The sequence below is a fragment of the Wyeomyia smithii genome, chromosome 1 (assembly GCF_029784165.1).
Source record: "Wyeomyia smithii strain HCP4-BCI-WySm-NY-G18 chromosome 1, ASM2978416v1, whole genome shotgun sequence".
Classification (NCBI taxonomy): domain Eukaryota; kingdom Metazoa; phylum Arthropoda; class Insecta; order Diptera; family Culicidae; genus Wyeomyia; species Wyeomyia smithii.
In genome coordinates this window covers 104,046,532-104,071,248 of record NC_073694.1, presented here as the reverse complement: position 1 = coordinate 104,071,248, position 24,717 = coordinate 104,046,532, and the positions used below count along the sequence as shown (strand labels likewise).

Sequence of the window (24,717 nt, the reverse complement as noted above, 5' to 3'; positions counted from 1 at the left end):
GAACCTAGAGTTAGAAATTTTAGAACTAAGAATAACAGTAATATAAAAAGGAAGAAAAATAAGAATTCTACACTGACGCAAATACGCTTAATAATTTCATAAGTTTCGAATTATAAACGTGCACATCGTTGATTTCATAAATCATTTATGTATTACATCCGCTGAAGTATGAATTTCCTAGCAATGACATACGGATTCCATAGACATGACTTATGATTTTCATATATGCAATTATTGTGAAAATTTCATAATCTTTTCTTGTGAAACTTATGATTCAAAATGGCAGACCAAGACCGCATCAACAAAACGGATGGTACGAATTGGAAGAAAATCGTAAGTGTTTGTCATAATTTTCCATTGCTTCGAGTTGTAGGTGACAAATTTCGTTCTTAAGTTTTCAGGAAGCATGTAGCAAAACCAAGACGGCAAGCTGTCTAACAGGAATTCTAATACAGGCTAAATGCTAGATGTTGCAAAAATGAATACACCGTATTACCACTCCAAGGGCAACTTTCATTAAATTCGATCACCATCTTGTGTTAATGTAATTATAAATTATTATAAAGATAATAATAATTGAAAATTTTATTTCAAACCGAACATTATTGGTCGATTTATGAATCAGTAATATGCTTTATATAAGATTAACAGTTTTATGTGATTCATACATTCATTAACGTATAGCAAGCATAACTCATGTTGATCAATTTCATAAGTGTAAGTTATGAAAATCGTTATTACCGAATCGCAATTTTTTCCTCTGAGTCATCCGTAAAATTTATGATATTTATAGGAGATACTTGTGGCGTAGAATCATAAGTTATTCTTATGCAATTCAATAGCCATTTTGTCTCCGTGTAGGCTTGGACAGCCTAAGAGGAGAAAGCGTTGTTCTTTCCCATTTAGACCGCCGAGTTAGAAAGATCATATTAAAAAACCGAATCGAAGTTCATTTGTAGCAAACAAACGGGAATTATCAATCGTGATAACCAAGTAAAAATTGAGTTGAAGTAGAAAATTTCGGATTGTAATTTTAAATTTAATTTTTCCAGAGTTTGTTATCAGGTGAAAATAGTTAATTTATTAAAGTCGTGAGTCGAGTGACAATAGTAAAATTTTAACGAGTGAGTTTGTCCGTTTTGCTGTCGAGAATTTATATTTAAATTGATTCAATTGTAGCTAGGGTATAGAAAAAAATAAGAAGTGAGTCGTGAAATAAGAACAAAGATATCTGACAAAGCAGGTAATGCAGTTTTTTTTATTTGAAGTACTTGGTGTGTCAATGGGGTATTTTCGGTTCGATAGGAGCCACGTGGTGGCTTCCCGCTGTTGGGAATCCAGTTCTGGATCGCATCCATTCTAATTGCAGCCGCAGACATCCCGGCATTGAAAATTGGCTCGGCCGCACTACCGCCGGCAAGCTATCGGATCGGTGGACCTGGGTGATCCCCTAAGTGTGCCTATCGCCTCGAGGTTGCGTACCTCTCTAGGTGCATTTGGAGAGCGTTGGTCATCGTGCAGCATCTCGGCATCGCGAGCACCACTTGCCATTACAGTGGTTGTAACACACCGCGAGCGTGTCTATCTGGGGAAAAAATTCCCAACGCCAATGAGATCCCCCCGACTCATCTAAACTGAAGGAAGCCTTCCGAAGGTTCCGATCCTCGAACGGACGACGCCGTTTGTCTCCGCTTGTCGTCGGTCCGTCAGCAGGGTCAGCCATCGCCCTCCTAGCAGCGTCGCTCGAAACCGCATCGGCGCCAACGCCGAGCAACTATTCGGCAGCCAGCACTCAGTTTCTGCCTACCTGGCCGCACCAGCATCACTCGACGGCCGTCGCAAACCACCGCTGGGGTGGTTAGAACACCACTCTGAAGAGAAAACCCGTGAGTACAATACCCCACCCACAAACACACACCGGAGAACCTGTAACAACGTAGTAGGGAACGAGATTGTCAAGTAGGGGGAAAACAGAGTTGCTAGGAAAAACGACTCACGCAGTAGATGAAACAGTGACGTCACACAAAGGGCACTAAGAAACAACCAGACCGATCGTTCCTGTTGGCTAGCGAATACGCTCCGGGAGATCAGCTGATTGTTCCTTAGAGGGACCAGAGAGATAGGAGAAGAAGGGGGTTAGGAGAGTAAGAAAAAACAAAATCACATAAATTCCCAAATTTTGGAAAAAGTTACAAAACCATTTTTTTGTTGTCTTCAACGTTCGAACTTGGTTGCTACCAGGGTTCACGTAATTAAAAGGGAAATAAAAGATAGAATTTTAGAAGGAATTTAATTAGAAGTGTTTATACGTTTAGGAAGTTGAAAGAAATCTGGTTTTGGGAAGGACTTGGGAAATTGGAGTTGGAGGAAAACACCTGAGGGTGGATCCTGCGATAAGGCTGGGGAATAAAAGCTAGCCAGGGCAAACCGATCTGAAATTCTGACGACTTGTCGTCTGGCGCATAAGTCGGGTATTTAGTGGTCTTACCGGGATCCTCCTTACATTGGCGTCCAACTTTCAAGAACTCAACCCTTTCACGGAATTGAAAATTTGAAAGTTATCGATAATAGTTTCACCCTGATTTGGTCGCGGTTATTTTTAGGGTTATTGATTAGTGATAGTTTAGGAATATTTAGGCATAGGGGTAATTCGAGCACTTTAGGTTAGTCTTTGTTTCATTATTTCAAAATTTCAAGAATATTTGGTGATGGGTTTTTCATGAGTTTAGGGAGGTTTAATGGGTATTGGTAAACATTTATTTGGAATATTTTCTTGTGGTATTATAAATTTGCGATTCCAAAAATAACGTTGACGACCAATTATCTGAAAAGAGAAAAGAAGCGAATTAGAAAAATGGCATACTACGGAGGCGGCACACCGCTGATAAATTCCTACGATTTGAGCGAGGATGAATTAAATTATGAACTAACGATACGAGACAAGCTATACAACGAAACAGGAAAAGAAAAGCGAGAAAGATTAAATAGAATTTTAAAAGGTGAACGAAATTTTGCACCGAGAACATTGATTACCACATCCGTAAAGTAAGAGGCTCAAGAAGCACAAAGGAAATTGGAGGAAATTGAGGAGGGAATGAAACAGAACATAAACATAAAATGGATATCTAAGTTGCGTCATTGGAGTGAGAGAACAGAAGTAAAAATTTTTAATAAATTTAAAGAACTTACGAAATGTTACAAAGATACAGTTTCAAATTTGATTGATATGAGTGGAACAGAATCGGAAATAGAAATTACGGTATCAGATAGCAAAGCTAGGAAAAATCAAGGAACGATACCGAAGGAAAATTGGAAATGGCAAAGTAACTTTGCTAAAGACGGTGAGGAAAAGGCTAGAAAATCGTCAGAATTGCGTAACCGAGAGTCAAAACAATCAAGTAGAAAGTTTGACAATACGCTACCGAATATTGAGGAACTACAAATAAGTAAAACACAAGAAAAAATAAATAAAAAACGAAAGCTGTTGGAAGTAGAGGAAAAAAGGTTAGAAGAGTTGAAAGAGAGAATGAACAGAAGCAGAGAAAAGCCAGAAAGGAATACGGTAAATAGTAAACGAACATCAGAGAAAACGAAAAGTAACAAAAAAAGCAAAATTTTACTCACGAATTATCGTCCTCCGATAGTTCGTCAATAGACTCGTTGAGCAGTTTGATTTCGACACAATCGTCCACATCATCGAGTTCAACTGATCAGTCCGAGGGGGTGAGACATAGACACCGTCGAGAAGACCGACTTCAACATTATCGATTGAACAGGTGGGGAATACAATTTAGTGGCGATCCGCATGGCATGGACGTCTCAGATTTCGTCTTCCAAGTAAATGAGCTAGTAAGAGCTGAACGCATTCCAAATGATCGTTTCATAGATCAGGCGTATATCCTTTTTACAGGAGAAGCTCGCCGATGGTATTTTACCTATAAAAAGAAATATACAACGTGAGATAAATTTTCAAAACATTTGACAATTCGCTTTGGTGATCCAAATAAGGATCCCAAGCTTCTTCAAGACATTAAAGATCGAAAACTACACAAAGGTGAACCGTTCGTAGCCTTTTGCGCTGAAATAGAAGGGATGTTTGAACGTATGACCAAGCAATAGTCGGTAATACTCCCGGGCAATTCGCCCATCGATTATTTGGGACATTACCCACGGGCCAAGAAGACTGGAAACACGTGTTGCTGGTAATTACCGATATTTTTACAAAATTTGTAATAATTCAGCCACTCAAAGAGGCTAAAGCTGTTTGTTGGCATTCTTTACGGAAAATATGGTCTTTTTATTATTTGGTGTGCCAGAAGTCGTACTTTCTGACAATGGAGCCCAATTTGTCTCAAAAGAGTTAAAATCGTTGCTAGAAAAATATGGAGTAACCCAATGGCTCACTCCGGTTTACTTTCCACAGGTGAACAATGTCGAAAGAACGAACCGCGTATTTACATCAGCGATTAGAACATTGATTAAAAAGAAGCAAGACCAATGGGATGCAAATATTTATCAAATCGATAATGCAATTAATAACGCAACCCATGCATCTAGCGGATTTTCTCCTTACTTTATAAATTTTGGAAGGAACCAAATTAGTTCTGGAGAAGAATATCAAAATTTAAGAGAATTGCAAGAGGGAAAGAGTCAATCTGAATTAGAACATAGCGAAAAAATGAAAAAGATTCATGAAGAAGTTCGAAAAAATTTTAAATCAGCCTACGAAAAATATTCTAGGTACTACAAACTACGATCAGGTAAAATATTCGAATATACCGAAGAGGAAGAAATTTTGAGGAAAAACCATTATCTTTCAGATAAGGCAAAAGCATTCAATGCAAAACTGGCACCGAAGTTTTCGGAAGCTATAATAAGGAAAAAAGTGGGAGATCACTGTTATATCCTGAATGACTTAATTGGAAAGAATTTAGGATTATATCATAGAATTTTAAATGCAAGGAAAATAATTGAAAAAAAAAAAAATAAATTATAAAGCTATGTGAACAAACAATGTTAAATCCAAGTAAACAGAAATTTAACACAAAAATACACAAAGATGGAAGAATTGATATGAATATGAAATTATAAAATTAAAATAACAAGAAAAATTCAAAGAATATTTTTACAGCTATGTACGAGAACAAATAAGATAAATGACAAATCACAGTAGGCTTTATCAATTGAAAACACGGAAATCCGGAAGAAAACATGATGATACGGCAAATGCAAGTGTCATAGATACGAAACCCTTAAAATATGCAATAGTTAGGGTAACAGAATCTGAAAAGCCCTCGAAAAAACGAATGAAATTTTTAAAGCGAAGAACGGAATACGTTAGCAGTGAAGACTCTAACAAAAAATACACGAAAGTTTAGATCAAGAACAATCATAATTGTGAAAGGAAAATCAAGGCAAAAAAAATGCATGAAGAGCAGAAACACTCACCAAAACCACGAAACCTGTAGCCTCATTCCTTGACACTTGACCAAAGTGATTCATCGGCATTTGGCAGGGTTTCTTCGTGCTAAATAGAGAGAACAAATGTAAATAATCGTGTACAGAAAAATGTAAATAGAACGATTCAACGATATCTCAAATGAAAATAAATTATTTGAGTGGGAAATTCAACGATATCTCAAATGGAAATAAATAATTGGAGTGGGAAATCTAATGCAAGAACTATGGTTACGTATAGGAGCGGAGAATGATACGAAGCCATCGTGTACATAATGTATATAAGGAATAAAGGAAACAATAGAAGAATAGAGTTCAAGGTCAATCAACTGAGATCGGGATCTCTATGGAAAATTAAGAATTTTAAGAAATAAGATAGGAATATTATTTAAAATAAAGAATGAATAGAAAACAACAACATAATAATCAGTAATGGTGTAATTTGTACTCACGTTTTGGCACAATAATCTGCATTTTCACACTTCACAAACCGGCATTCACATGCTTTCATCATTTAATCACCAGCACGGACCGTCTGGGGCAATAGGTCATAGCCATCTGATCACTCACACTCAGTTTAGAGATCAATAGCCGAATGTTCAAATCCATCTGTAGTAACCCGAGAGAGTAGCGCGCGAGAGTAGCGCGCGAGAGTATGGTCGGATACACGAAGTGTGTAGAGTTTCGAATATATTCCATATAGCGATATGGAGTGATAATATATTGGGAAAGGTTCAGAATAGCACTTTTTCTATTAGAATATGCGATTGCTTAGAGAAGCAGCATTTTTCAATCATTAGAATATGCTATGACGACATCATTTGGTGGTAGAGTTTTCCAACAGATATGTTGGAGGTTTCTGATTAAGGAGCACGATTTTCCAGTTTATCAACTGGAGTTTTAAGAAGAAATAAACTCGTACATGTTCTCGGGGAACTTTAAATAGTGAAATGTAGTCAAAACCAGTTTTTATAACCGTTGATCGACAATAGAGTATGTCATGAACAGTTAAATAACCATTTTAACTGCACAAGTAGATTATAAAAATACAAGGAAGAAGAGCAGTTGAGTTTGGATTTGTGTTTAAATTTGGTTCATCTAGAAAAAAAAAATTATTGCATAATTTTTTTTGGGGTAGTAGGGAGTGATGAAACGAGTTTGAGAACGTTTCATGACGAACATCCGTCTAAAAAAATAGTAGTGGAAAGAAGGTCGCCTGTGGTCAGGCAACCCACGATACAGTGCTCGAATTAGCATACTAAAAGTATGAGTAGGGAGTTATGGGCGAAACTATTATCGATGGGTCATATAGGGGGAGTGGGTGATTGAAGAAAATTGATGATAGGAAGATTATTATCAAGAAATCGGAACCTAGAGTTAGAAATTTTAAAACTAAAAATAACAGTAATATAAAAAAGAAGGAAAAGAAGAATTCTAGGCTTGGACAGCCTAAGAGGAGAAAGCGTTGTTCTTTCCCATTTAGACCGCCGAGTTAGAAAGATCATATTAAAAAACCGAATCGAAGTTCATTCGTAGCAAACAAACGGGAATTATCAATCGTGATAATTAAGTAAAAATTGAGTTGAAGTAGAAAATTTCGGATTGTAATTTTAAATTTTATTTTTCCAGAGTTTGTTATCAGGTGAAATAGTTAATTTATTGAAGTCGTGAGTCGAGTGACAATAGTAAAATTTTAACGAGTGAGTTTGTCCGTTTTGCTGTCGAGAATTTATATTTAAATTGATTCAATTGTAGCTAGGGTATAGAAAAAGATAGGAAGTGAGTCGTGAAATAAGAACAAAGATATCTGTCAAAGCAGGTAATGCAGTTTTTTTTATTTGAAATACTTGGTGTGTTAATGGGGTATAGGAGCCACGTGGTGGCTTCCCGCTGTTGGGAATCCATGGATCGCATCCATTCTAATTGCAGCCGCAGACATCCCGGCATTGAAAATTGGCTCGGCCGCCCTACCGCCGGCAAGCTATCGGATCGGTGGACCTGGGTGATCCCCTAAGTGTGCCTATCGCCTCGAGGTTGCGTACCTCTATAGGTGCATTTGGAGAGCGTTGGTCATCGTGCAGCATCTCGGCATCGCGAGCACCACTTGCCATTACAGTGGTTGCTGCACACCGCGAGCGTGTCTATCTGGGGAAAGAATTCCCAACGCCAGTGAGATCCCCCCGACTCACGCTAAACTGAAGGAAGCCTTCCGAAGGTCCCGATCCTCGAACGGACGACGCCGTTTGTCTCCGCCTGTCGTCGGTTCGTCAGCAGGGTCAGCCATCGCCTTCCTAGCCGCGTCGCTCGAAACCGCATCGGCGCTAACGCCGAGCAACTATTCGGCAGCCAGCACTGTCAGTTTCTGCCTACCTGGCCGCACCAGCATCACTCAACGGCCGTCGCAAACCACCGCTGGGGTGGTTAGAACACCACTCTGGAGAGAAAACCCGTGAGTACAATACCCCACCCACAAACACACACCGGGGAACCTGTAACAACGTAGTAGGGAACGAGATTGTCAAGTAGGGGGAAAACAGAGTTGCTAGGAAAAACGACTCACGCAGTAGATGAAACAGTGACGTCACAAAAAGGGCACTAAGAAACAACCAGACCGATCGTTCCTGTTGGCTAGCGAATACGCTCCGGGAGATCAGCTGATTGTTCCTTAGAGGGACCAGAGAGATAGGAGAAAAAGGGGGTTGGGAAAGTAAGAAAAAACAAAATCACATAAATTCCCAAATTTTGGAAAAAGTTACAAAACCATTTTTTTGTTGTCTTCAACGTTCGAACTTGGTTGCTACCAGGGTTCACGTAATTAAAAGGGAAATAAAAGACAGAATTTGGGAAGGAATTTAATTAGGAGTGTTTATACGTTTAGGAAGTTGAAAGAAATCTGGTTTTGGGAAGGACTTGGGAAATTGGAGTTGGAGGAAAACACCTGAGGGTGGCTCCTGCGGTAAGGCTGGGGAATAAAGCTAGCCAGGGCAAACCGATCTGAAATTCCTGACAGACGACTTGTCGTCTGGCGCATAAGTCGGGTATTTAGTGGTCTTACCGGGATCCTCCTTACACGATCAGTAATATCAACTGCGTTAAAGAATTTCAATTTCACTGATAAGATATTTCAAATTAATGTATAAGGAACATAATTTAATTATACATTATTTGAAATCTACTGACTAACGTTGACTTAAAGAATCTGAATATTCATAGGCAGTATATGAGTACAAATCGATTATACCACAATCAAAAACAAAATCGCTTCATATAGTTTTAATGAATATATGGAATTTAATGTTATTTGCATGTATATGTGTTAATTTATATTCATATCGTCGGTTTCGTGCAACACTGGCACAACTCAAAAAACATAGTTTCGAGAGAAACGCGTTTGAAAATTTATTTTTAGATTTTCAAGAGAACTTTGAAGTTTGAGATTATCAATACTTATTAAACACCTTTGGGTCTATTATGCACATATTACGTGCTCACGTTGTCCAAGTTAAAACCTTATTTTTAATAACTTTATGGAGAAATTTCGATTTGTGCAGCAAAGGCACTTCTACTCATAACTCTGAAATATTTGTGATTTTCGAAATGGAATTTCGTGTGATGGAACTTAACAGTATTTGGCATCGTTTGCCATCAAAAACTCAAAAATGCAAAATTTTGAGTTGTGCCAGTGTTGCACGAAGCCGATGATATGTAAAACTTTAAATGTTCGGTATAGTTGTGCTGTTGGCTACCAAAAATTTGTTGTTTAGAACGAATAACAAATCCAGCAGAAATAATCAAGGTGTATTTTTTAAGTGTTGGAGTCAATCTAATTTAACAAATTATAAGTACGAAGGAGAAAGGCTGGGTCTCACCGCTAGGTGGATTCATTTAGGTTTTTTATTTAATACACCTTGTTTTGAAAAATTGTTTTTACATTTTACAACAATTACTTGATCCCCCCATATGCGCATATTTATTGCTTGCCTGCGGTAGAGCTAAACGCTTCCGCAAAAAATGTACAATATGCATGTTAAACTATTCTTGGATGTGAAAACAAATGGGGAACAGATTGAGATCTCCCCCATCGATTCCTCTCTGCCTTCCCCTGTACCACCTCCTTTACCTAGCCCTGTATCAAGGGTACCGAAAGTACGGGTAAAAGCTTACCCAGATGCCGCGAAAGGTTTTCTTTAGACCCATAAAAAAGCCACTGAACATTCAAATAAGTTTCTTTTTGAGCGTCTTAGTAGAAGCTGTAAATTATGGAATCCGCGTAAAAAAAACCGCGTAAATTCCGGAATCCGCGTAAAAAAAAACCAGCGTTAATTTTGCATTCCGAGTGAAGGAAAACCGAAATCCGCGCAAAAAAATCGCGAATCCGCGTAAAAAAGCCGCGTAAAGAGAAACCTGCGTTAAAAAACCGCGTAAAAAGCGACCTTAGTAAATGTGCCTTTATTGCACAAATAAAATATCCCTAAAAAACAAAAAAATGAGGTTACAATTCTTATAACTTGCTTATTACTTGCACATGATAGATCTAAACAAGTTCAAAAAATATGGGAAATATCAAAATTAGATTTTTTCACGAAAATGAAAAAAGAAAATTTTGACGCAAACTTTCAAACGCGTTTTTCTCGAAACTATGAATTTTGATTTGTGCCAGTATTGAATTCAACTGACGATATATCGATCAAAGCAAGTATAGTTTTAATAAGTCTTTGAATTTCTTTTTTCCTTATAACCTTCGAGTCAAATTGTTATAAAGTTTGTTATTTTTATTTCCGATAGATGACTCGTTCGTATGACACTGGTTTTTGGGTGAGGAAAAGTGATCGATTTTCCAGAGCCAAGTTGTTTTTGTTTTTTTTTTTTGGAACCCCAAACAACCCTAAACTTACCGACAGTCGATTGGTTTTGTCTTCGCTTGGCGCATTGCATTTCAAATTTGTATGAAAATTTATATGGGAAAACCTACGTTTTTGCATTTACCTTCCTATAGAGCTCAATAATGCTCTAATAATGCACTACAATATGTAAAAATATAGTATTTTAGATGACTAACAACTTTGCCGAAGACACTGAAGAGCTAGGATGCCCCTAAGAGGTGCTATAGCTGTTCAAAGTTGAGTATGTCGAAATTAAGAATGCAGAAAATCTTGTTCTTACGCAGGTTATTTCTGATGGAACTCTGACTGACACCGGTACACTGGCTGTGTTGGTAAAAAAATGATTCGCAACATAAATTTCGACATAATCAACTTTGAACAGCTTGAGTATTTTTTTGGGACACCCTAGCTCCTTAGTGTTTTTGGCTAAGTTGTAAGGCATTAAAAAACCTACCATTTGAAGTCATGAACCTTTTGGTTTGGGCCATTTTGAGCTCTTTGGAATGGAAAATGCAGAAAAGTTGATTTTTCCATGGAAATCTCCATATAAATGAAATGCAATGCGCCAAGCGGAGACAAAACCAATCGATTTCCGATAAATTCAGGATTGTTTGGGGCCTCAAATATAACGAAAGAAACTTGGTTCTGGCTTTCTGCTATCAAGTTTTGTTTTTTTCCATATAACGATTCCCCACCCTACTAGTTATGTTCAAATAAGTCATGTAATCTTTGAGATAATAGACTTTCGTTGTTTTATTAACAATTTAATACATGACAGTTGCTTAAGCTCGATTATAATCAAATGAAATTGGAACGTATCGGGCAGCCAAAGTTTGAAACCACGTGTTCAATCATAGTTCATCAGTAAACCTTTAACTAGTCCGCTCATCTGATAATAATATTGATCAAATCGGTAGTGTAGTTTCTCAAATAACGAAGTTTCGTGACTTTCACATTTCGGTACATCGCAGACGAAGTTACAGTTCGATTACAGTAAAATGCAATAGGGTGTTATGAGGCAGCTAGACTTATTAATTGACATTAGTTTTGACAATTTTGTGGAAATCGAGTCGGCCATCTCTGAGAAAAGTGAGTGAGTTCAAGTAGTCACAAATGAACGGACTAAAATGTGATACAGATTTAGAAAAATACTTTTGAAAAAAAAGTCGGGATGCGGTATATTATTCCAAATCTGTATCATCCGCCTATTTTTCGCTATCTCTACTGTGTGCTTAATGAACTTTTGTGTTAACGGGAAAAAGCCATTGTTAAAAATAGAAATTCAGTTCGAAAAAAAAGTATTCAGTGCCATTTCACCATGAACAACGCTTACAAATAATCAAATTTAATTACCAAAATTCGTCTTCTGTGAAAAATGTATTTCGCGCATTACGACCATTTTAGGGTCGTCATAATCGGCCTACTGAGCAAGCTATTCAGGCTTTTGTGACGAAATTTCAAACCAGTTTTACTCTGTTGGCCGTATTGCTGCCGTATCAGCCAGTGTAGTGGAAGACCGTTAAATGTCAATTCGATGCCGTTCGCAGCAATTGAACCTGTGTTATTCGACTAGATGGAAGATTTTACGAAAGGATCTTGGTGTTAAGCCTTACAAAATACAGCTCGTATAAGAATTGAAGCCGAACGACTTGCCGCAGCGTCGAATTTTTGGTGAATGGGCCTTAGAACAGCTTGCCGAAAACTTTTTTACCGAAAAATTGTGTTCATTGACGAAACTCATTTCTGGTTAAATTGGTGTGTTATTAAGCAAAATTGCCGCATGTGGACAAAAAAAAAAACCAGGGGCAATACAAGAATCGCCAATGCACCCAGAAAAATGCACGTTTTGGTGCGGTTTAAACGCTGGTAGCATGATTGGTCCGTACTTTTTTAAAGATGATCAAAATTGCAACGTTACGGTCAATGGCGCTTGCTATCGCGCAATGATTTCTGTTTTTTTTTTTGCCAGAAATGGAAAAGCTGGGTTTGTGGACATGTGGTTTCAGCAAGACGCATCAACGTGCCACACATCGTGCGAATCAGTGAAAATATTGCGGTATGAGTTCGGTGAGCAATTTATCTCATGAATTGGACCGGTACATTGGACGCCGATCATGCGATTGAACACCGCTAGATTATTTTTTGTTGGGGTCTCTCGTCTATGCGGATAAGCCAACAACAATTCCAGCCTTGGAAGACAACATTACTCGCGTTAATCGCGAGATACCAGCCGAAATGCTTGGAAAAGTGACCCGAAATTGGACTTTTCATATGGACCATTTAAAACGTAGCCGTGGCCAACATTTGAATGATATCTTTAAAAAGTATTCGGCTCAAAAAAACGTTTCATGAAGTTTTGAAGTTTTTTTATGCGTTTTAAAAAAAAAAAAACCAAATTCTTAAAAAATCACCCTTTACTATACCACAACACAAAATTTGAAAAAAGTAACAAGCAAAAAACTGGAAAAAAAGTAAAAAATTGCAGAATGCCGCCAACAGGCGACATAAACCAATTTTCCCACATAAACGGCCACATGCCTAAGGTGACGGGGAAATTTGTAGTGATTGAAAGTGCTGAAGCTAATAGATCTCTGGTAGAAACCTCCGCCTTCTCAATTGAGAAGACGGTAGAAAGCTATTGCGGTGAAGTTACCAACATCAAAAAAAAAAAAACAAGAAACGGCGAAATATTTGTTCAAACAAAGTCGGCAGCATCTGCTGAAAATCTGAAAAAAACCTAAACTGATCCACCTAACGGTTAGACTGAGCCTTTCTCATTCAAACTTATTATTTGTAAAAATAGATTTACATAAATGCTTAAATCCAATAAAGGTATTTATATTCACTCTTTGGGTGCTAAAATATTGATGCTGTAATTGAAGTATAAAATATGAAATTTGACTTAATGTTATTGCTTGAAAAATAGCGAAATAAAAGAAATTACTCTTAATTTCGAACAATTTAATTACGAGCAATATCGGGAACGTTCAAATAGTACGATACCACATTTAAATCATGTTGAGGCCATATATATTGATCAAAGCAGGTATAGTCTTGAATAGTCTTTGAATTTCTTTTCGTTCCAAAACTTTTGAACAACATATCAAATTGTTATGAAGTTTGTTATTAGTAAGTTTGATATATGACTCGTTTGTATGACACTACTCAAGTTAAAATAAGTCGTGTAATACTTGAGATAATAGACTTTCGTTGTTTTTCAAATTAAAACATAACGGTTGCTTAAGCTTGATTACAATCAAATGAAAAGGGAACGTATAGGGCAGCCAAACTTTGAAACCACGTGTTTAATCATAATTCATCAGTTATCCCTTAACTAGCCCGTTCGTCTGTTATCAATATTGTTCAAATCGGTTGTGTAGTTTCTAAGATAATGAAGTTTCGTGATTTTCACATTTCGATACATTACAGACGAAGTACCTAATTCTGTGGAATCGGGTCAACCATCTCTGAGAAAAGTGAGTGAGTACAAATAGTCTTCGGAATATGTCTCATTTCATAGCTGGATTTCACATTTTAAACATAACAGGCAAAGTTTGAATCCGTTTGCAAAAAAAAATCATTAGGGTCTTATGGGGCAACAAGACCTTCCATATGACATTGATTTTATGAAAATCGGTCAAGCCATCTCTGAGAAACATGAGCGAAATAAATAGTCTCCAGAACACGTTTCTTTCATAACTTCTGAACCACATGTTCAATCTTCATAAAATTTAAAAGTTAAGGGTTTTCATTTGAAACCAATTTTGCTCAAATCGGTTGTGCAGTTTTTGAGATATTGATGTTTCGTGATTTTGACATTTTGATACATAACCTCCAAACTAGAAATCATATTACAATAGAATTCAATAGAGTCTTATAGGGCAACTAGACCTTTCATTTGCAATTAATTTCATTGAAATCGGTTCGGCCATCTCTGAGAAAATCGAGCGAGATTGGGAGAGCGTTATACACACAGACACACACACATATACAGAAAATGCTCAGCTCGTCGAACTGAATCGAGTGATAAATGTCATTCGGCCCTTTTAAGCACTTTTATATTTTTAGTTTTTGCAGTGATTGCTATACCTTTTTAGGAGAAAGGCAATAAGAAAAAGGCAAAAATTGAAATGATAGAAAATACTTTTAATTTCAACTTCAATCCCGAGCAAGGCCGCAAACATTGAAATAGTACTTTATTAAATTTAAATGATGGTGAGGCCACATATTTTGCTTGTAGCAATAGTTTTAAACAGTCTGCGGGCTACGTTTCTTTCTATAACTTTCAAACCACATGTTTAAACATTATGTAATTCATTGTTTAAGGGTTTAAATGCCCATTAATTTGAATTCAACTATGTTCATAGCTTCTGAGATATAAGAGCGATTTTCACATTCTGACGCAGCGCCAAAACTAAAAGTTTGATTACAACGAAATTCAATAGCAACCTAAGCGGCAAACGGACCCTTCATTTGACACCAAGGTAGAAAGAATCGGTCAGATCATTTCTAAGAAAAGTGAGTGCGAAAAAATGGTGCACATACACACGTACACACCCACACACAAACATATACACCTATACATGCATATATGCAGAAAATGCATTTTTATGAACAACGGACAAAGTTACAATCCGATTACAATGAAATTCAATAGCAACCTGTGGGGCAACTAGACCTTTCATTTGACACTAATTTTGTGAAAATCGTTTCAGCCATCTCTGAGAAAAATGGGTGAGTGAGTGACAACCTCAGGATAACTTTTCTTTACATAACTTTTGAACTATATGTGCAATCATAACGAAATTCAAAAGTTAGGGGTTCTGGAGACAGCCCGATCATTTGAAACCATTTTTTTGAAATTAGTTATGTGGTTTCTGAGATATTGATGTTTCGTGATTTTTACATTTTGATACATAACCTTTAAACTAGAAATCCGATTACAATGAAATTCAATTGCAACCTATAGCGCAACTAGACCTTTCATTTGCATTTAATTTTATGAAAATCGGTCCAGCCATCTCTGAGAAAAGTGAGTGAGAAAAAAAAGTTGCACATACACACACACACACACACACACACACACAGAGATATATACAACAAAAGGTCATATTTACTTCAATTGCTATCGTTTCTAGTGTTGAGTTTGTTCGTAGTTTTTTGAATTTGATCTTTGTGTTCATTGCAAATGCGACACCATCTTGTCCGGAAGGCCGGTGCGCCTATATGGTTTCGTAGCCTTTGAGGGTCATATTTCTGTGCGGATTTGTTTGTGTTTCTGTAGGGTTATGATATTTGGGTTGAAGTCATTGATGAGTAGTTAAAGTTCCTCATATTGACTGCTTAGTCCGTTACAGTTCCATTGTAGTATTTCTGTTGATGTATGTTATTTATTCATTCCGAATCCGATGCGTCAGGTAGGTCGATGTACTCGTGTTTTCCGTTAGAGGCGTTCATTAGTTCAATCGGAGTTATGTCCAGTGTTTCGGTTGGTTGTATGCGGTTGCAGCTTTTTTTCCTGGATGGCGAATTCGGTTTGGATTCCTTGTTCGTGTTTTGTTTTTTTCGTTTGTGCTTTGGGGCTTTAATTTGGCTTCCAGAAGCGCTGACATCTATTTCAATTATAGTCCGATCGTATTCCTTTTCGACTCGTTTCCTTTCTGCTTTTTCTTCGGCTAGTACCTTCATACATTTTCCTAGTTTTTTTCTAGTGCATTAACCGTATTCTGAAACTTTTCTGTAAGTGTGGCATATTCGGTTTGGCGTTTTGTGCTGGCTTCAAGAAGGTCGGCTAGCTTCTTGATCTCACCGTCGCGTTCCTTTAATTCCGCTTGGAAATTTTTCTCGAGGTACGATGCTGGCCTAACAAGCCAGTCGTCGTAGGTTCGAGTCTTGTCTCGGGAGAGACTGTTAGTGTGAGTAGGATCGTAGTGCTAGCCTCTCAATTGTCCTGCACACTTAACGGTTGGCTGCGAAGTCTGTGTATAGTAAACAGAAGGTCAAGTTCCGAATCGGAATGTAGCACTGAGGCTTTGCTTTTTTAGTAGAATGGAAATGGATATTGAGAATAGATTATGTTTCCATTTAATTCTACTACAGAAAACCTAAATAAGTCCACCTAGCGGTGAGGCTCAACCTTTCTCATTCGAACTTATCATTTGTTAAAATAGATTTACACCAACACCCTAATAATACACCTTGATAATTTCTGCTGGATTTGTTATTCATTCTAAACAACAAATTTTTGGTAGCCAATAGAACAACTATACCGATCATTTAAAATATAACATTCACACACATATGAACATACATTAACACATATACATGCAAATAACATTAAGTCCTTTCAAATATATGATCGATTTGTACTCATATACTGCGTATAAATATTTAGATTGTTTATGTCAACTCTAGTCAGTAGATTTCAAATAATTTATAATTAAATGTTCCGTATACATTAATTTGAATGATCTTATCAGTATAAAATTCTTTAACGCAGTTGATATTACTGATCGTTTCTGAGGGGCATCCAATGAATGGGCAAATACCAATTAATATTGGTTCTTGAAACCTGGATTATACCCAGTGGCCAAAATCCGTCCTTAAACTCTATTTTTAATCCAGATGACAACTTCTGGTTGCCTGATAATCATAAAATCCATCATAAAATTGCCGAACTGCCTAATCTGGGTATTCGATGGCAAAGCTGGCGACAGTTTCCTATCAAAAGCCTAAAGTGACAAAGTGGGGTAGCGGTATGATACCCGGAGGCCAGAAATCATCTTCAGACGCCATTTTAGATTACTAAAAGGGACAAACATTGCGCAATGTGAGGTTTTCAGTACCATCTGCCGGTGTGAGATTAAGCCACGGGGATGTGATTGAGCCAAAACGGGAAATGTTTGTATGTTAAATTACTTGAGATTTCCAGAACCTGAAGCCTCAAACTCAATACTATATGAAACATGACATATTTATTCACAACTTGAAATAGAATATAGATAATATTAGTGAACTGTTTTACTTGAATAATGTTCCAAAGTACAGGCTGGAAAACACGCGCAAATAACATTACCAAAAATGTCTCATGCAAACCAACCCGATCAAGAAATTACATCATGCATTGAACCTGTGATGGCTCAGAAAAAAAATGTTTTTCCAAACTGTACACTTTTCGAGCTCTTTTGGGGTGAGATTGTGCTAAGCTATAATGAACGGTACAGTGTGCGGGATTCACATTCACGACAAAATTATATCACTGCGCAAGCCAAACTCAAAAAAGTTCAAAGACTTGCATGTCTTTCGGTTACCAGCGCTATGCAAACGACTCCAACTGCAGCCATGGAAGCTATGCTTTGCCTACTACCTCTACATCTTCATGTGAAAAAGGAAGCAGAGCTTGGCGCTCTAAGGTTGCAAAGGAGGAAAACTATTCTTGAAGGGGACCAAGTCGGCCACCTTCGCATACTTAGGGATTTCAAACTAACTCCGCTATTAACCACAGTCTCCGACTGGATGGACGTTAGGACCAACATGGACAGTGGTTAAAATTATCGAATGAGTTTCACAACATTGAAACTATGCTTTTTCGTCGTGTAGGTGATACATATTACCATGACAATCGGTTTCACTATCCGATATGCGATGTAAACAAAAGTGTTCATCGTTACTTGACATCTCAAAATGAATATAATACCCAACAAGAACGAAACAGAAGATATTCGGATTGGTTCATCTATCAATAAAAAAATAGCAACCGTGAAAATGAAACTCAAAGGCAGAAAAATCATTTTCGATTTGAGGTACTGATATTTTTTGAAGTGCAGTTAAATTTTTTTATTTCGAAAATAATCAGAAATGGATAGCAATACCAACTGGAAGCTCTTCTCGTGATAATGATATTATCAAAACAAGAAAGCTTTGTGCAGGTATGATTATCGTCCATATGTTTTCAACGTTGTAAAAAGTGCTTCAACATTAAAAACCTTCTTTTAGGGAAGCGTACGCTACAGGAAGTTGCTTTACCGCTGATTGCACGTGGGCGATGTCAAATTGATGTTGGGAGCGAATGCAAACATTCCTAAGTCGTTTTGGACGTCAGGAATATCATCCGGCATATCCGTACTAGTCATTCTTTTGAAGCGTATGAGCATGGTTTATTCAAAGATGATCATGAATTCAAATAATAAGTTTGTGATTATGATTGTACTTATTTATGAGAAATATCATTTATTAGAATAAACGTGTTAACGACGTTATAACTTGAATAAATTTAATAAATTATATACTATGATGGCTGCTGTGATTACGTATGAACTGGTCTAGGTCAGTCGGTTGCTTGTTGAATCCCAGAAATTTAATATTGAATATTGCATCTGAGCTCAACGTAATACAAAGATTCAGTACAAGTTACTGACACTGATATTCGTTCTCATTTCCGTGATGATGATAATGAATTTCAACTTTGACAACATATAAACGAATGTGAACTTTGACTGAGGAATGAATACCAACAAACGTGTTCATCGAAAATCAACATTTCGATCTGTCTAGCGACCGTTGTCTAGCTACAGTTTATGTTTGTGCATAGAAAAGATATTTGACGCTAAGGTTGGCTTGATATCAGTCTGTTTGAATTTCTAGGCGGTGATTTTTCTCAGCACTGAACATGGATATTCTATATAGAGTGATTGAAACAAACCGCTCTATGTGGAACAATGGAGGGCCTAATCTTCCACCTGGCATCGTTAGTTTTTATACGGACGGCTCGAAAATGGGATCCCTAACGGGATCTGGTATATACGGACCCGGTATCAGGGAAACGTTTTCCCTGGGAAATTGGTCCACCGTTTTTCAAGCAGAGGTATATGCCATTTATATCTGCGCAAAAATATGTCTGCAACGCAACTACAGACATGCGAAAATCGGTATATTCTCGGAAAGTCAAGAAGCACTACTAGCACTTAAGTCCGTCAAATGCGCTTCAAAACTTGTTTGGGAATGCATTGAAACTCTACGGGAACTTTCCCGACAGAATTCAGTTTTTTTTGTTTCGGGTGCCCGGACACTGCGTAGGTAATGAACACGCTGACTACCTAGCAAGACAGGGATCAGCTCAGCGGTTTATTGGCCCCGAGCCGTTTCTGGGTACGTCCATTTCCGCTATCAAAAGCGAACTACTAACTTGGGAAAGGCTAGAAATAGTATCGCAATGGCAACAGGCACAGGGTTGTAGACAAGCTAAACAGTTTATCTATCCGAACCCTGGAACCGCCAGAAAGCTACTTAGTCTAAATCGTAGTGACCTACGGATAATCACGGGAGTTCTTACCGGACACTGTCCCGCTTTTTATCATTTAAAGAAAATCGGTGTAGAATTGAACGACACCTGCCGATTCTGCAAATCTGAACCCGAGAATTCAAAGCATTTGCTTTGCTCTTGCGAAGCTCTTGCTTCCTCTAGGTACAACTTCTTAGGAAGCTACCTTTTAACTCCATACCAAGTGTGGAGCTCTAATCCCAAACAGGTAATTAGTTTCATCAACTATGTTGTACCTAATTGGGGTACAGGTTTACAACAAAACAGTTCTACTCCATCAATGAGTACGAACAATCCGTAACCTGTGCACAGCAATCGGGGCCCGCCACAAAAGACAATCAGCAAGAATGTCGCAGTTGCATTTCAGTACCCAGTGCCTTTCAGGCATACAGAGAATTAAAAAAAAACACTGAATGGGCCACCATACAGTAGGCTATATATATAAATGAACAACCTCAGGTAGTGTGGGGTTTGTTTGAATCAGTGACCGGACCCACTAAAACCCCTCCAGTCTCCAGCCCATAATACTCCGCGGGACCACCGCTAGGTATTGCTTCGGGGAGAGGCTTTTGTGCTCTCTGCACCCTCTTGGTTCTTTAGGTCTCTTTGCTAACTTAGCTAACTAACCTGGAGACTGGCCGTTAGCTAACACTGCCGTGTCGGTGGTCAACCTGTCGCCTGTTTTGCAGTTCTAAAACTATTTGAGAGGCGGCTGTACAAACCGCCCTCCAAATGTTTGGGTCTTTACACATCCTCCGAACTAGGTTGTCCGGAGTGGTGTCTGGTCCGCTCACTACCATCATGTCGCTCCGCGCATGCACAAAACGAGGGCACACGAAGAAGACATGCTCAACAGTCTCTTCCGCATCCGCACACTCGGGACCCATGGGGGACCCCGCATGCCCGAATCTGTGTAGATACTGCCTGAAGCAACCATGACCTGACAGAATCTGTGTCAAGTGGAAGTTAACTTCTCCATGGTGCCTCCCGACCCATCCGGATACGTCCGGAATAAGTCGATGCGTCCATCTACCCTTCACGGAATTGGACCATTCCTGCTGCCATCTGATCATCGAGAATGACCTTCTGGTGCCTCGTATACCCCTTGTGTCACGTTGATAGAAGCATTCTACGTCCTCCTTAATGGCTATGCTGATAGGCATCATGCCGGACAGGACGCAGATTGCGTCGTATGACGGTACGCGCTCACAACCCTCAGGCACATGACCCTGTAGGTACTTTCCAGTTTACGACGATGACTGTTGGTACCTAACGCTTTGGACCACGCTGGCCAACCATACCTAAGTATGGACGAAGTCACGCTGGCAAGAAGTTTCCGCTTGCTGCTATATACCGCTGAGCTATTCGACATCATTCGAGATAGTCCTGCAACGGCCTCTTACCCCCAAGAGCTTCAAGGAACGCCTTGAGGTAATGGTGCAGTCACCGACTCTGACCACCGCCTGTTGCTCTAATTTGCGGTTGCTCACAACCGAAACCTCCGTTTTATGGTGCGCTAACTCCAGTTTCCTAGAGTGCATCCAGTCTTCGACCTTGCGTATACAGTGCGCGGCCGTCAACCCGACCTCTTCGATCGACTCGCCGTAGACCTCTAGCGTGATGTCTGCGAAACTGACGATCACAACCCCTACAGGGAACTTTAGTTTCAACAACGTCATACGTCAACGTAACGTTATACATGACATTCCACAACACCGGGCCCAGGATGGAGCTTTGCGGTACCCCTGCGGTGATTGGGACGCACTTCTGACTGTCCTCCGTGTTGTAAACTAGTACCCGATTCTGGAAATAATTTTCCAAAATCTTGTACAACGACACCGGTACGTGGATGCTCCTAAGCGCGAGCGCTATGGAGTCCCAACTGGCGCTATTGAATGCATTCTTCACGTCAAGCGTGACGATTGCGCAATAGCGAATGCCCCAACTCTTACGCTGAAGTGCTACCTCTGCCGTCTTGGTGACAGAGAGAATAGCACCCAGCGTGGATCTACCTTTCCGGAAGCCGAACTGGTTACTTGCCAGACCGTTTACACCCTCTGTGTACTTCACCAGTCTGTTGAGGATAATCCTATCAAGCACCTTGCCCGTAGTGTCCAGCAGACAGATAGGTCTGTATGCCGATGGGTCCCCTGGCGGTTTCCCAGCCTTCGGCAACAGCACCAATCTCTGTCGCTTCCACCTGTCCGGAAAGAGGCAGTCATCCAGGCACTTCTGCATGACTGCTCGAAATAGATCGGGGGCCACTTTCATGGCCGTCCTGATGGCCAAGTTCGGGATTCCATCCGGTCCCGGTGCCTTGCTCACCTTTAGGGAGTTGGCGACCACGATGAGTTCCTCATTCGTAACCCTTACCTCCTCCACAACCTCGGCACGGCTGCCGTCTCTCACGGATTGGATGCCCGGCAGGTTGGCCGACCATCCCTGGTCTGTGTCTGAGATACTGGAACGTCGGACGTGAGACTCAGCAACCGGAGGCCAAGAATTCGGCTCGTGGCGTGGAAAGAGTCCCTCGATGATACGCTCCAGCATCGCTGGTGATCGCTCTGCAGGCGCCAACACGCCTTTGGTCTTCGCCAATTCGACTCTGCAGGCGTTGCCCCACGGATTCGTATTGGCACTCGCGCATAGCCTATCGAAGCAGGCCCTCTTGCTCTCCTTTATCGCACTTTTAAGCGCCGATCTTGCAGATTCGAATGCTACACGGCGCTCTACTCTCTGTGCATCGGTACGTGCACGTTGCAACATCCGTCTTGCACGGAGGCACGCGCTACGGAGGCACGCGCTACGGAGGTCCGCTATCGCGTCGACCAGTATACCGGTGACTTACCATTCCTAGGTAATATAACAGTAATATAAAAAGGAAGAAAAAGAAGAATTCTACACTGACGCAAATAGGCTTAATAATTTCATAAGTTTCGAATTATAAACGTGCACATCGTTGATTTCATAAATCATTTATGTATTACATCCGCTGAAGTATGAATTTCCTAGCAATGACATACGGATTCCATAGACATGACTTATGATTTTCATATATGCAATTATTGTGAAAATTTCATAATCTTTTCTTGTGAAACTTATGATTCAAAATGGCAGACCAAGACCGCATCAACAAAACGGATGGTACGAATTGGAAGAAAATCGTAAGTGTTTGTCATAATTTTCCATTGCTTCGAGTTGTAGGTGACAAATTTCGTTCTTAAGTTTTCAGGAAGCATGTTGCAAAACCAAGACGGCAAGCTGTCTAACAGGAATTCTAATACAGGCTAAATGCTAGATGTTGCAAAAATGAATACACCGTATTACCACTCCAAGGGCAACTTTCATTAAATTCGATCACCATCTTGTGTTAATGTAATTATAAATTATTATAAAGATAATAATAATTGAAAATTTTATTTCAAACCGAACATTATTGGTCGATTTATGAATCAGTAATATGCTTTATATAAGATTAACAGTTTTATGTTTTATGTCTTATGTTATACTAGACAAAAAGAATCAAGTCAGTCTTATGTTATACTATTAAAAAAGAATCAAGGAATCAAGGTCCGGGAACCTGGAAGGTCATAAAATTTTACCGAGAAAATCACTCTAATTCTCCCGACACCATACCTGGACGATATTCGCCATGTGGACCGATGCATCGTCCTATTACAGCACGTAATGAACCATCCCACTTCTTTCTTTTTTTCAAAATAGGGTAGGGACGGCTTAAGCAGTAGCGCCTATTTTAATCAGTCAAAGAAAACAGGCCTCAAACTCCTGAATTTGGATCAATATCGACAATTTCAATGATGGAAACAAAAACATTGTTTGTCTAGCTGTCTTACGAATATAAGAAATACCGTTATGAATTGCAATTTATGCTATCGACTGAGGGATTTTATCATCCCCTGAAATACCGTTAATCACAAAGCAATCTGTGAATAATTACCAATTGGAACAAATCGACCTATGTTGCAGCCATTCAGGAGCCACTTCGGGTGCTGAAATAAAACGCCTGCAAAACATATGAAAACTGCTTAATATAGGTTCGGGGTGATTGGAATAATGTCCCTCGATTGGTAACTTCAATTGATTATTGTTAAAGTTTGCAAACTTAGTTTTACAATCTGAAAACATGTTCTGACAGAGAAAAAAATAGAGAACAGATTGATATACTACTGTTTGAATTTCGCCCAACACATTTCGAGTATTCCGTCTCAATACACAGGCGGTTCCCAAAGCTGCTTAGAATATGTTCCCTACTCTATATGCCATAAAAAGTATCGGCTCCATTATCGTCAGGTTTTACCTTTTATCGTCCGGTGGGTTTGTGAAGTCATTAAGAACTAATCTTTTGCCAAAAGATGCTCTGCGTTATGAAGATCCATCATGCAAGAAATGTCTGCTCTCCATTCGCTTCTCTGCTAGCGTTGCGAAAGAAAGCATTCGAAAAAAAGTCCGTATTTTTTTCTCGCTCGAACAAACAATACTGCTTTCGATATCGGTGCTGATAGACAATAGACCACCAGCAGCCTGAGCAAATCCCCGCGACGCCGGGCGCTGACTACCCCTTGGGGCACAGAAGACTTTATGCACTGTGTCCAGACTGTACGCGTGCCACTGTTATTTTCGGTACCGACATTGGCATAATATTTTTTTCTAAATTTTTTATCACCAATATTTAGTGGTTAATTTGTGAGTTCGAAATCCAATTTGTGGTTAAGTGGTTTCCGAGAAATTTTCGAAAAACTGAGTCAAGCCTTCTTGAAACATGATTTTGCTTCAAATGTATCGGACAACGATGATTAATACATCCATCGAAAGCTCTTAAATTGTGGTTCACGAAAATGTAATTTTAAGGTCATAATTACTAGTGTTCGTACGTATATTTGTGTTTTATTGTTCACGTAGCTCTACGTTTTGTTTATTTGTTGTTGACGCTGCTGGCCGCTAGTGGCGTTGGTTGTTTGCGATGTATGTACTATGTATGTACTAGTTTTTGATTTTCATTTATCTTATAGAGTCTTACGATCGAAATTTTTGTCATTG

At 39.0% G+C, this 24,717-nt stretch overlaps 1 protein-coding gene and 1 long non-coding RNA gene across 8 annotated transcripts in view; one reads left to right on the top strand and one right to left on the bottom strand.

The window, feature by feature from the left end:
- The window catches only part of LOC129718434 (integrator complex subunit 7-like), a 1,119,499-nt gene that overhangs the window by 312,125 nt on the left and 782,657 nt on the right, over positions 1-24,717 (top strand). The window contains exons 7-8 of one of the 7 annotated variants that reach the window (XM_055669223.1): positions 287-333; positions 395-453. The exons of the other annotated variants lie outside the window; for them this stretch is intronic. Of the exons in view, the coding sequence (XP_055525198.1) occupies positions 287-333; positions 395-438 (91 nt within the window). The 3' untranslated portion in view covers positions 439-453. Of the gene's footprint in view, positions 1-286; positions 334-394; positions 454-24,717 lie in introns of those variants that run through there. 7 annotated transcript variants of the gene reach the window in all.
- On the bottom strand, positions 3,785-6,058 carry LOC129718436 (uncharacterized). Its single transcript, XR_008726894.1, has 3 exons — positions 5,910-6,058; positions 5,449-5,527; positions 3,785-3,935 (listed from the first exon to the last, which is right to left on the bottom strand). It is a non-coding gene; the product is annotated as an uncharacterized LOC129718436 (long non-coding RNA).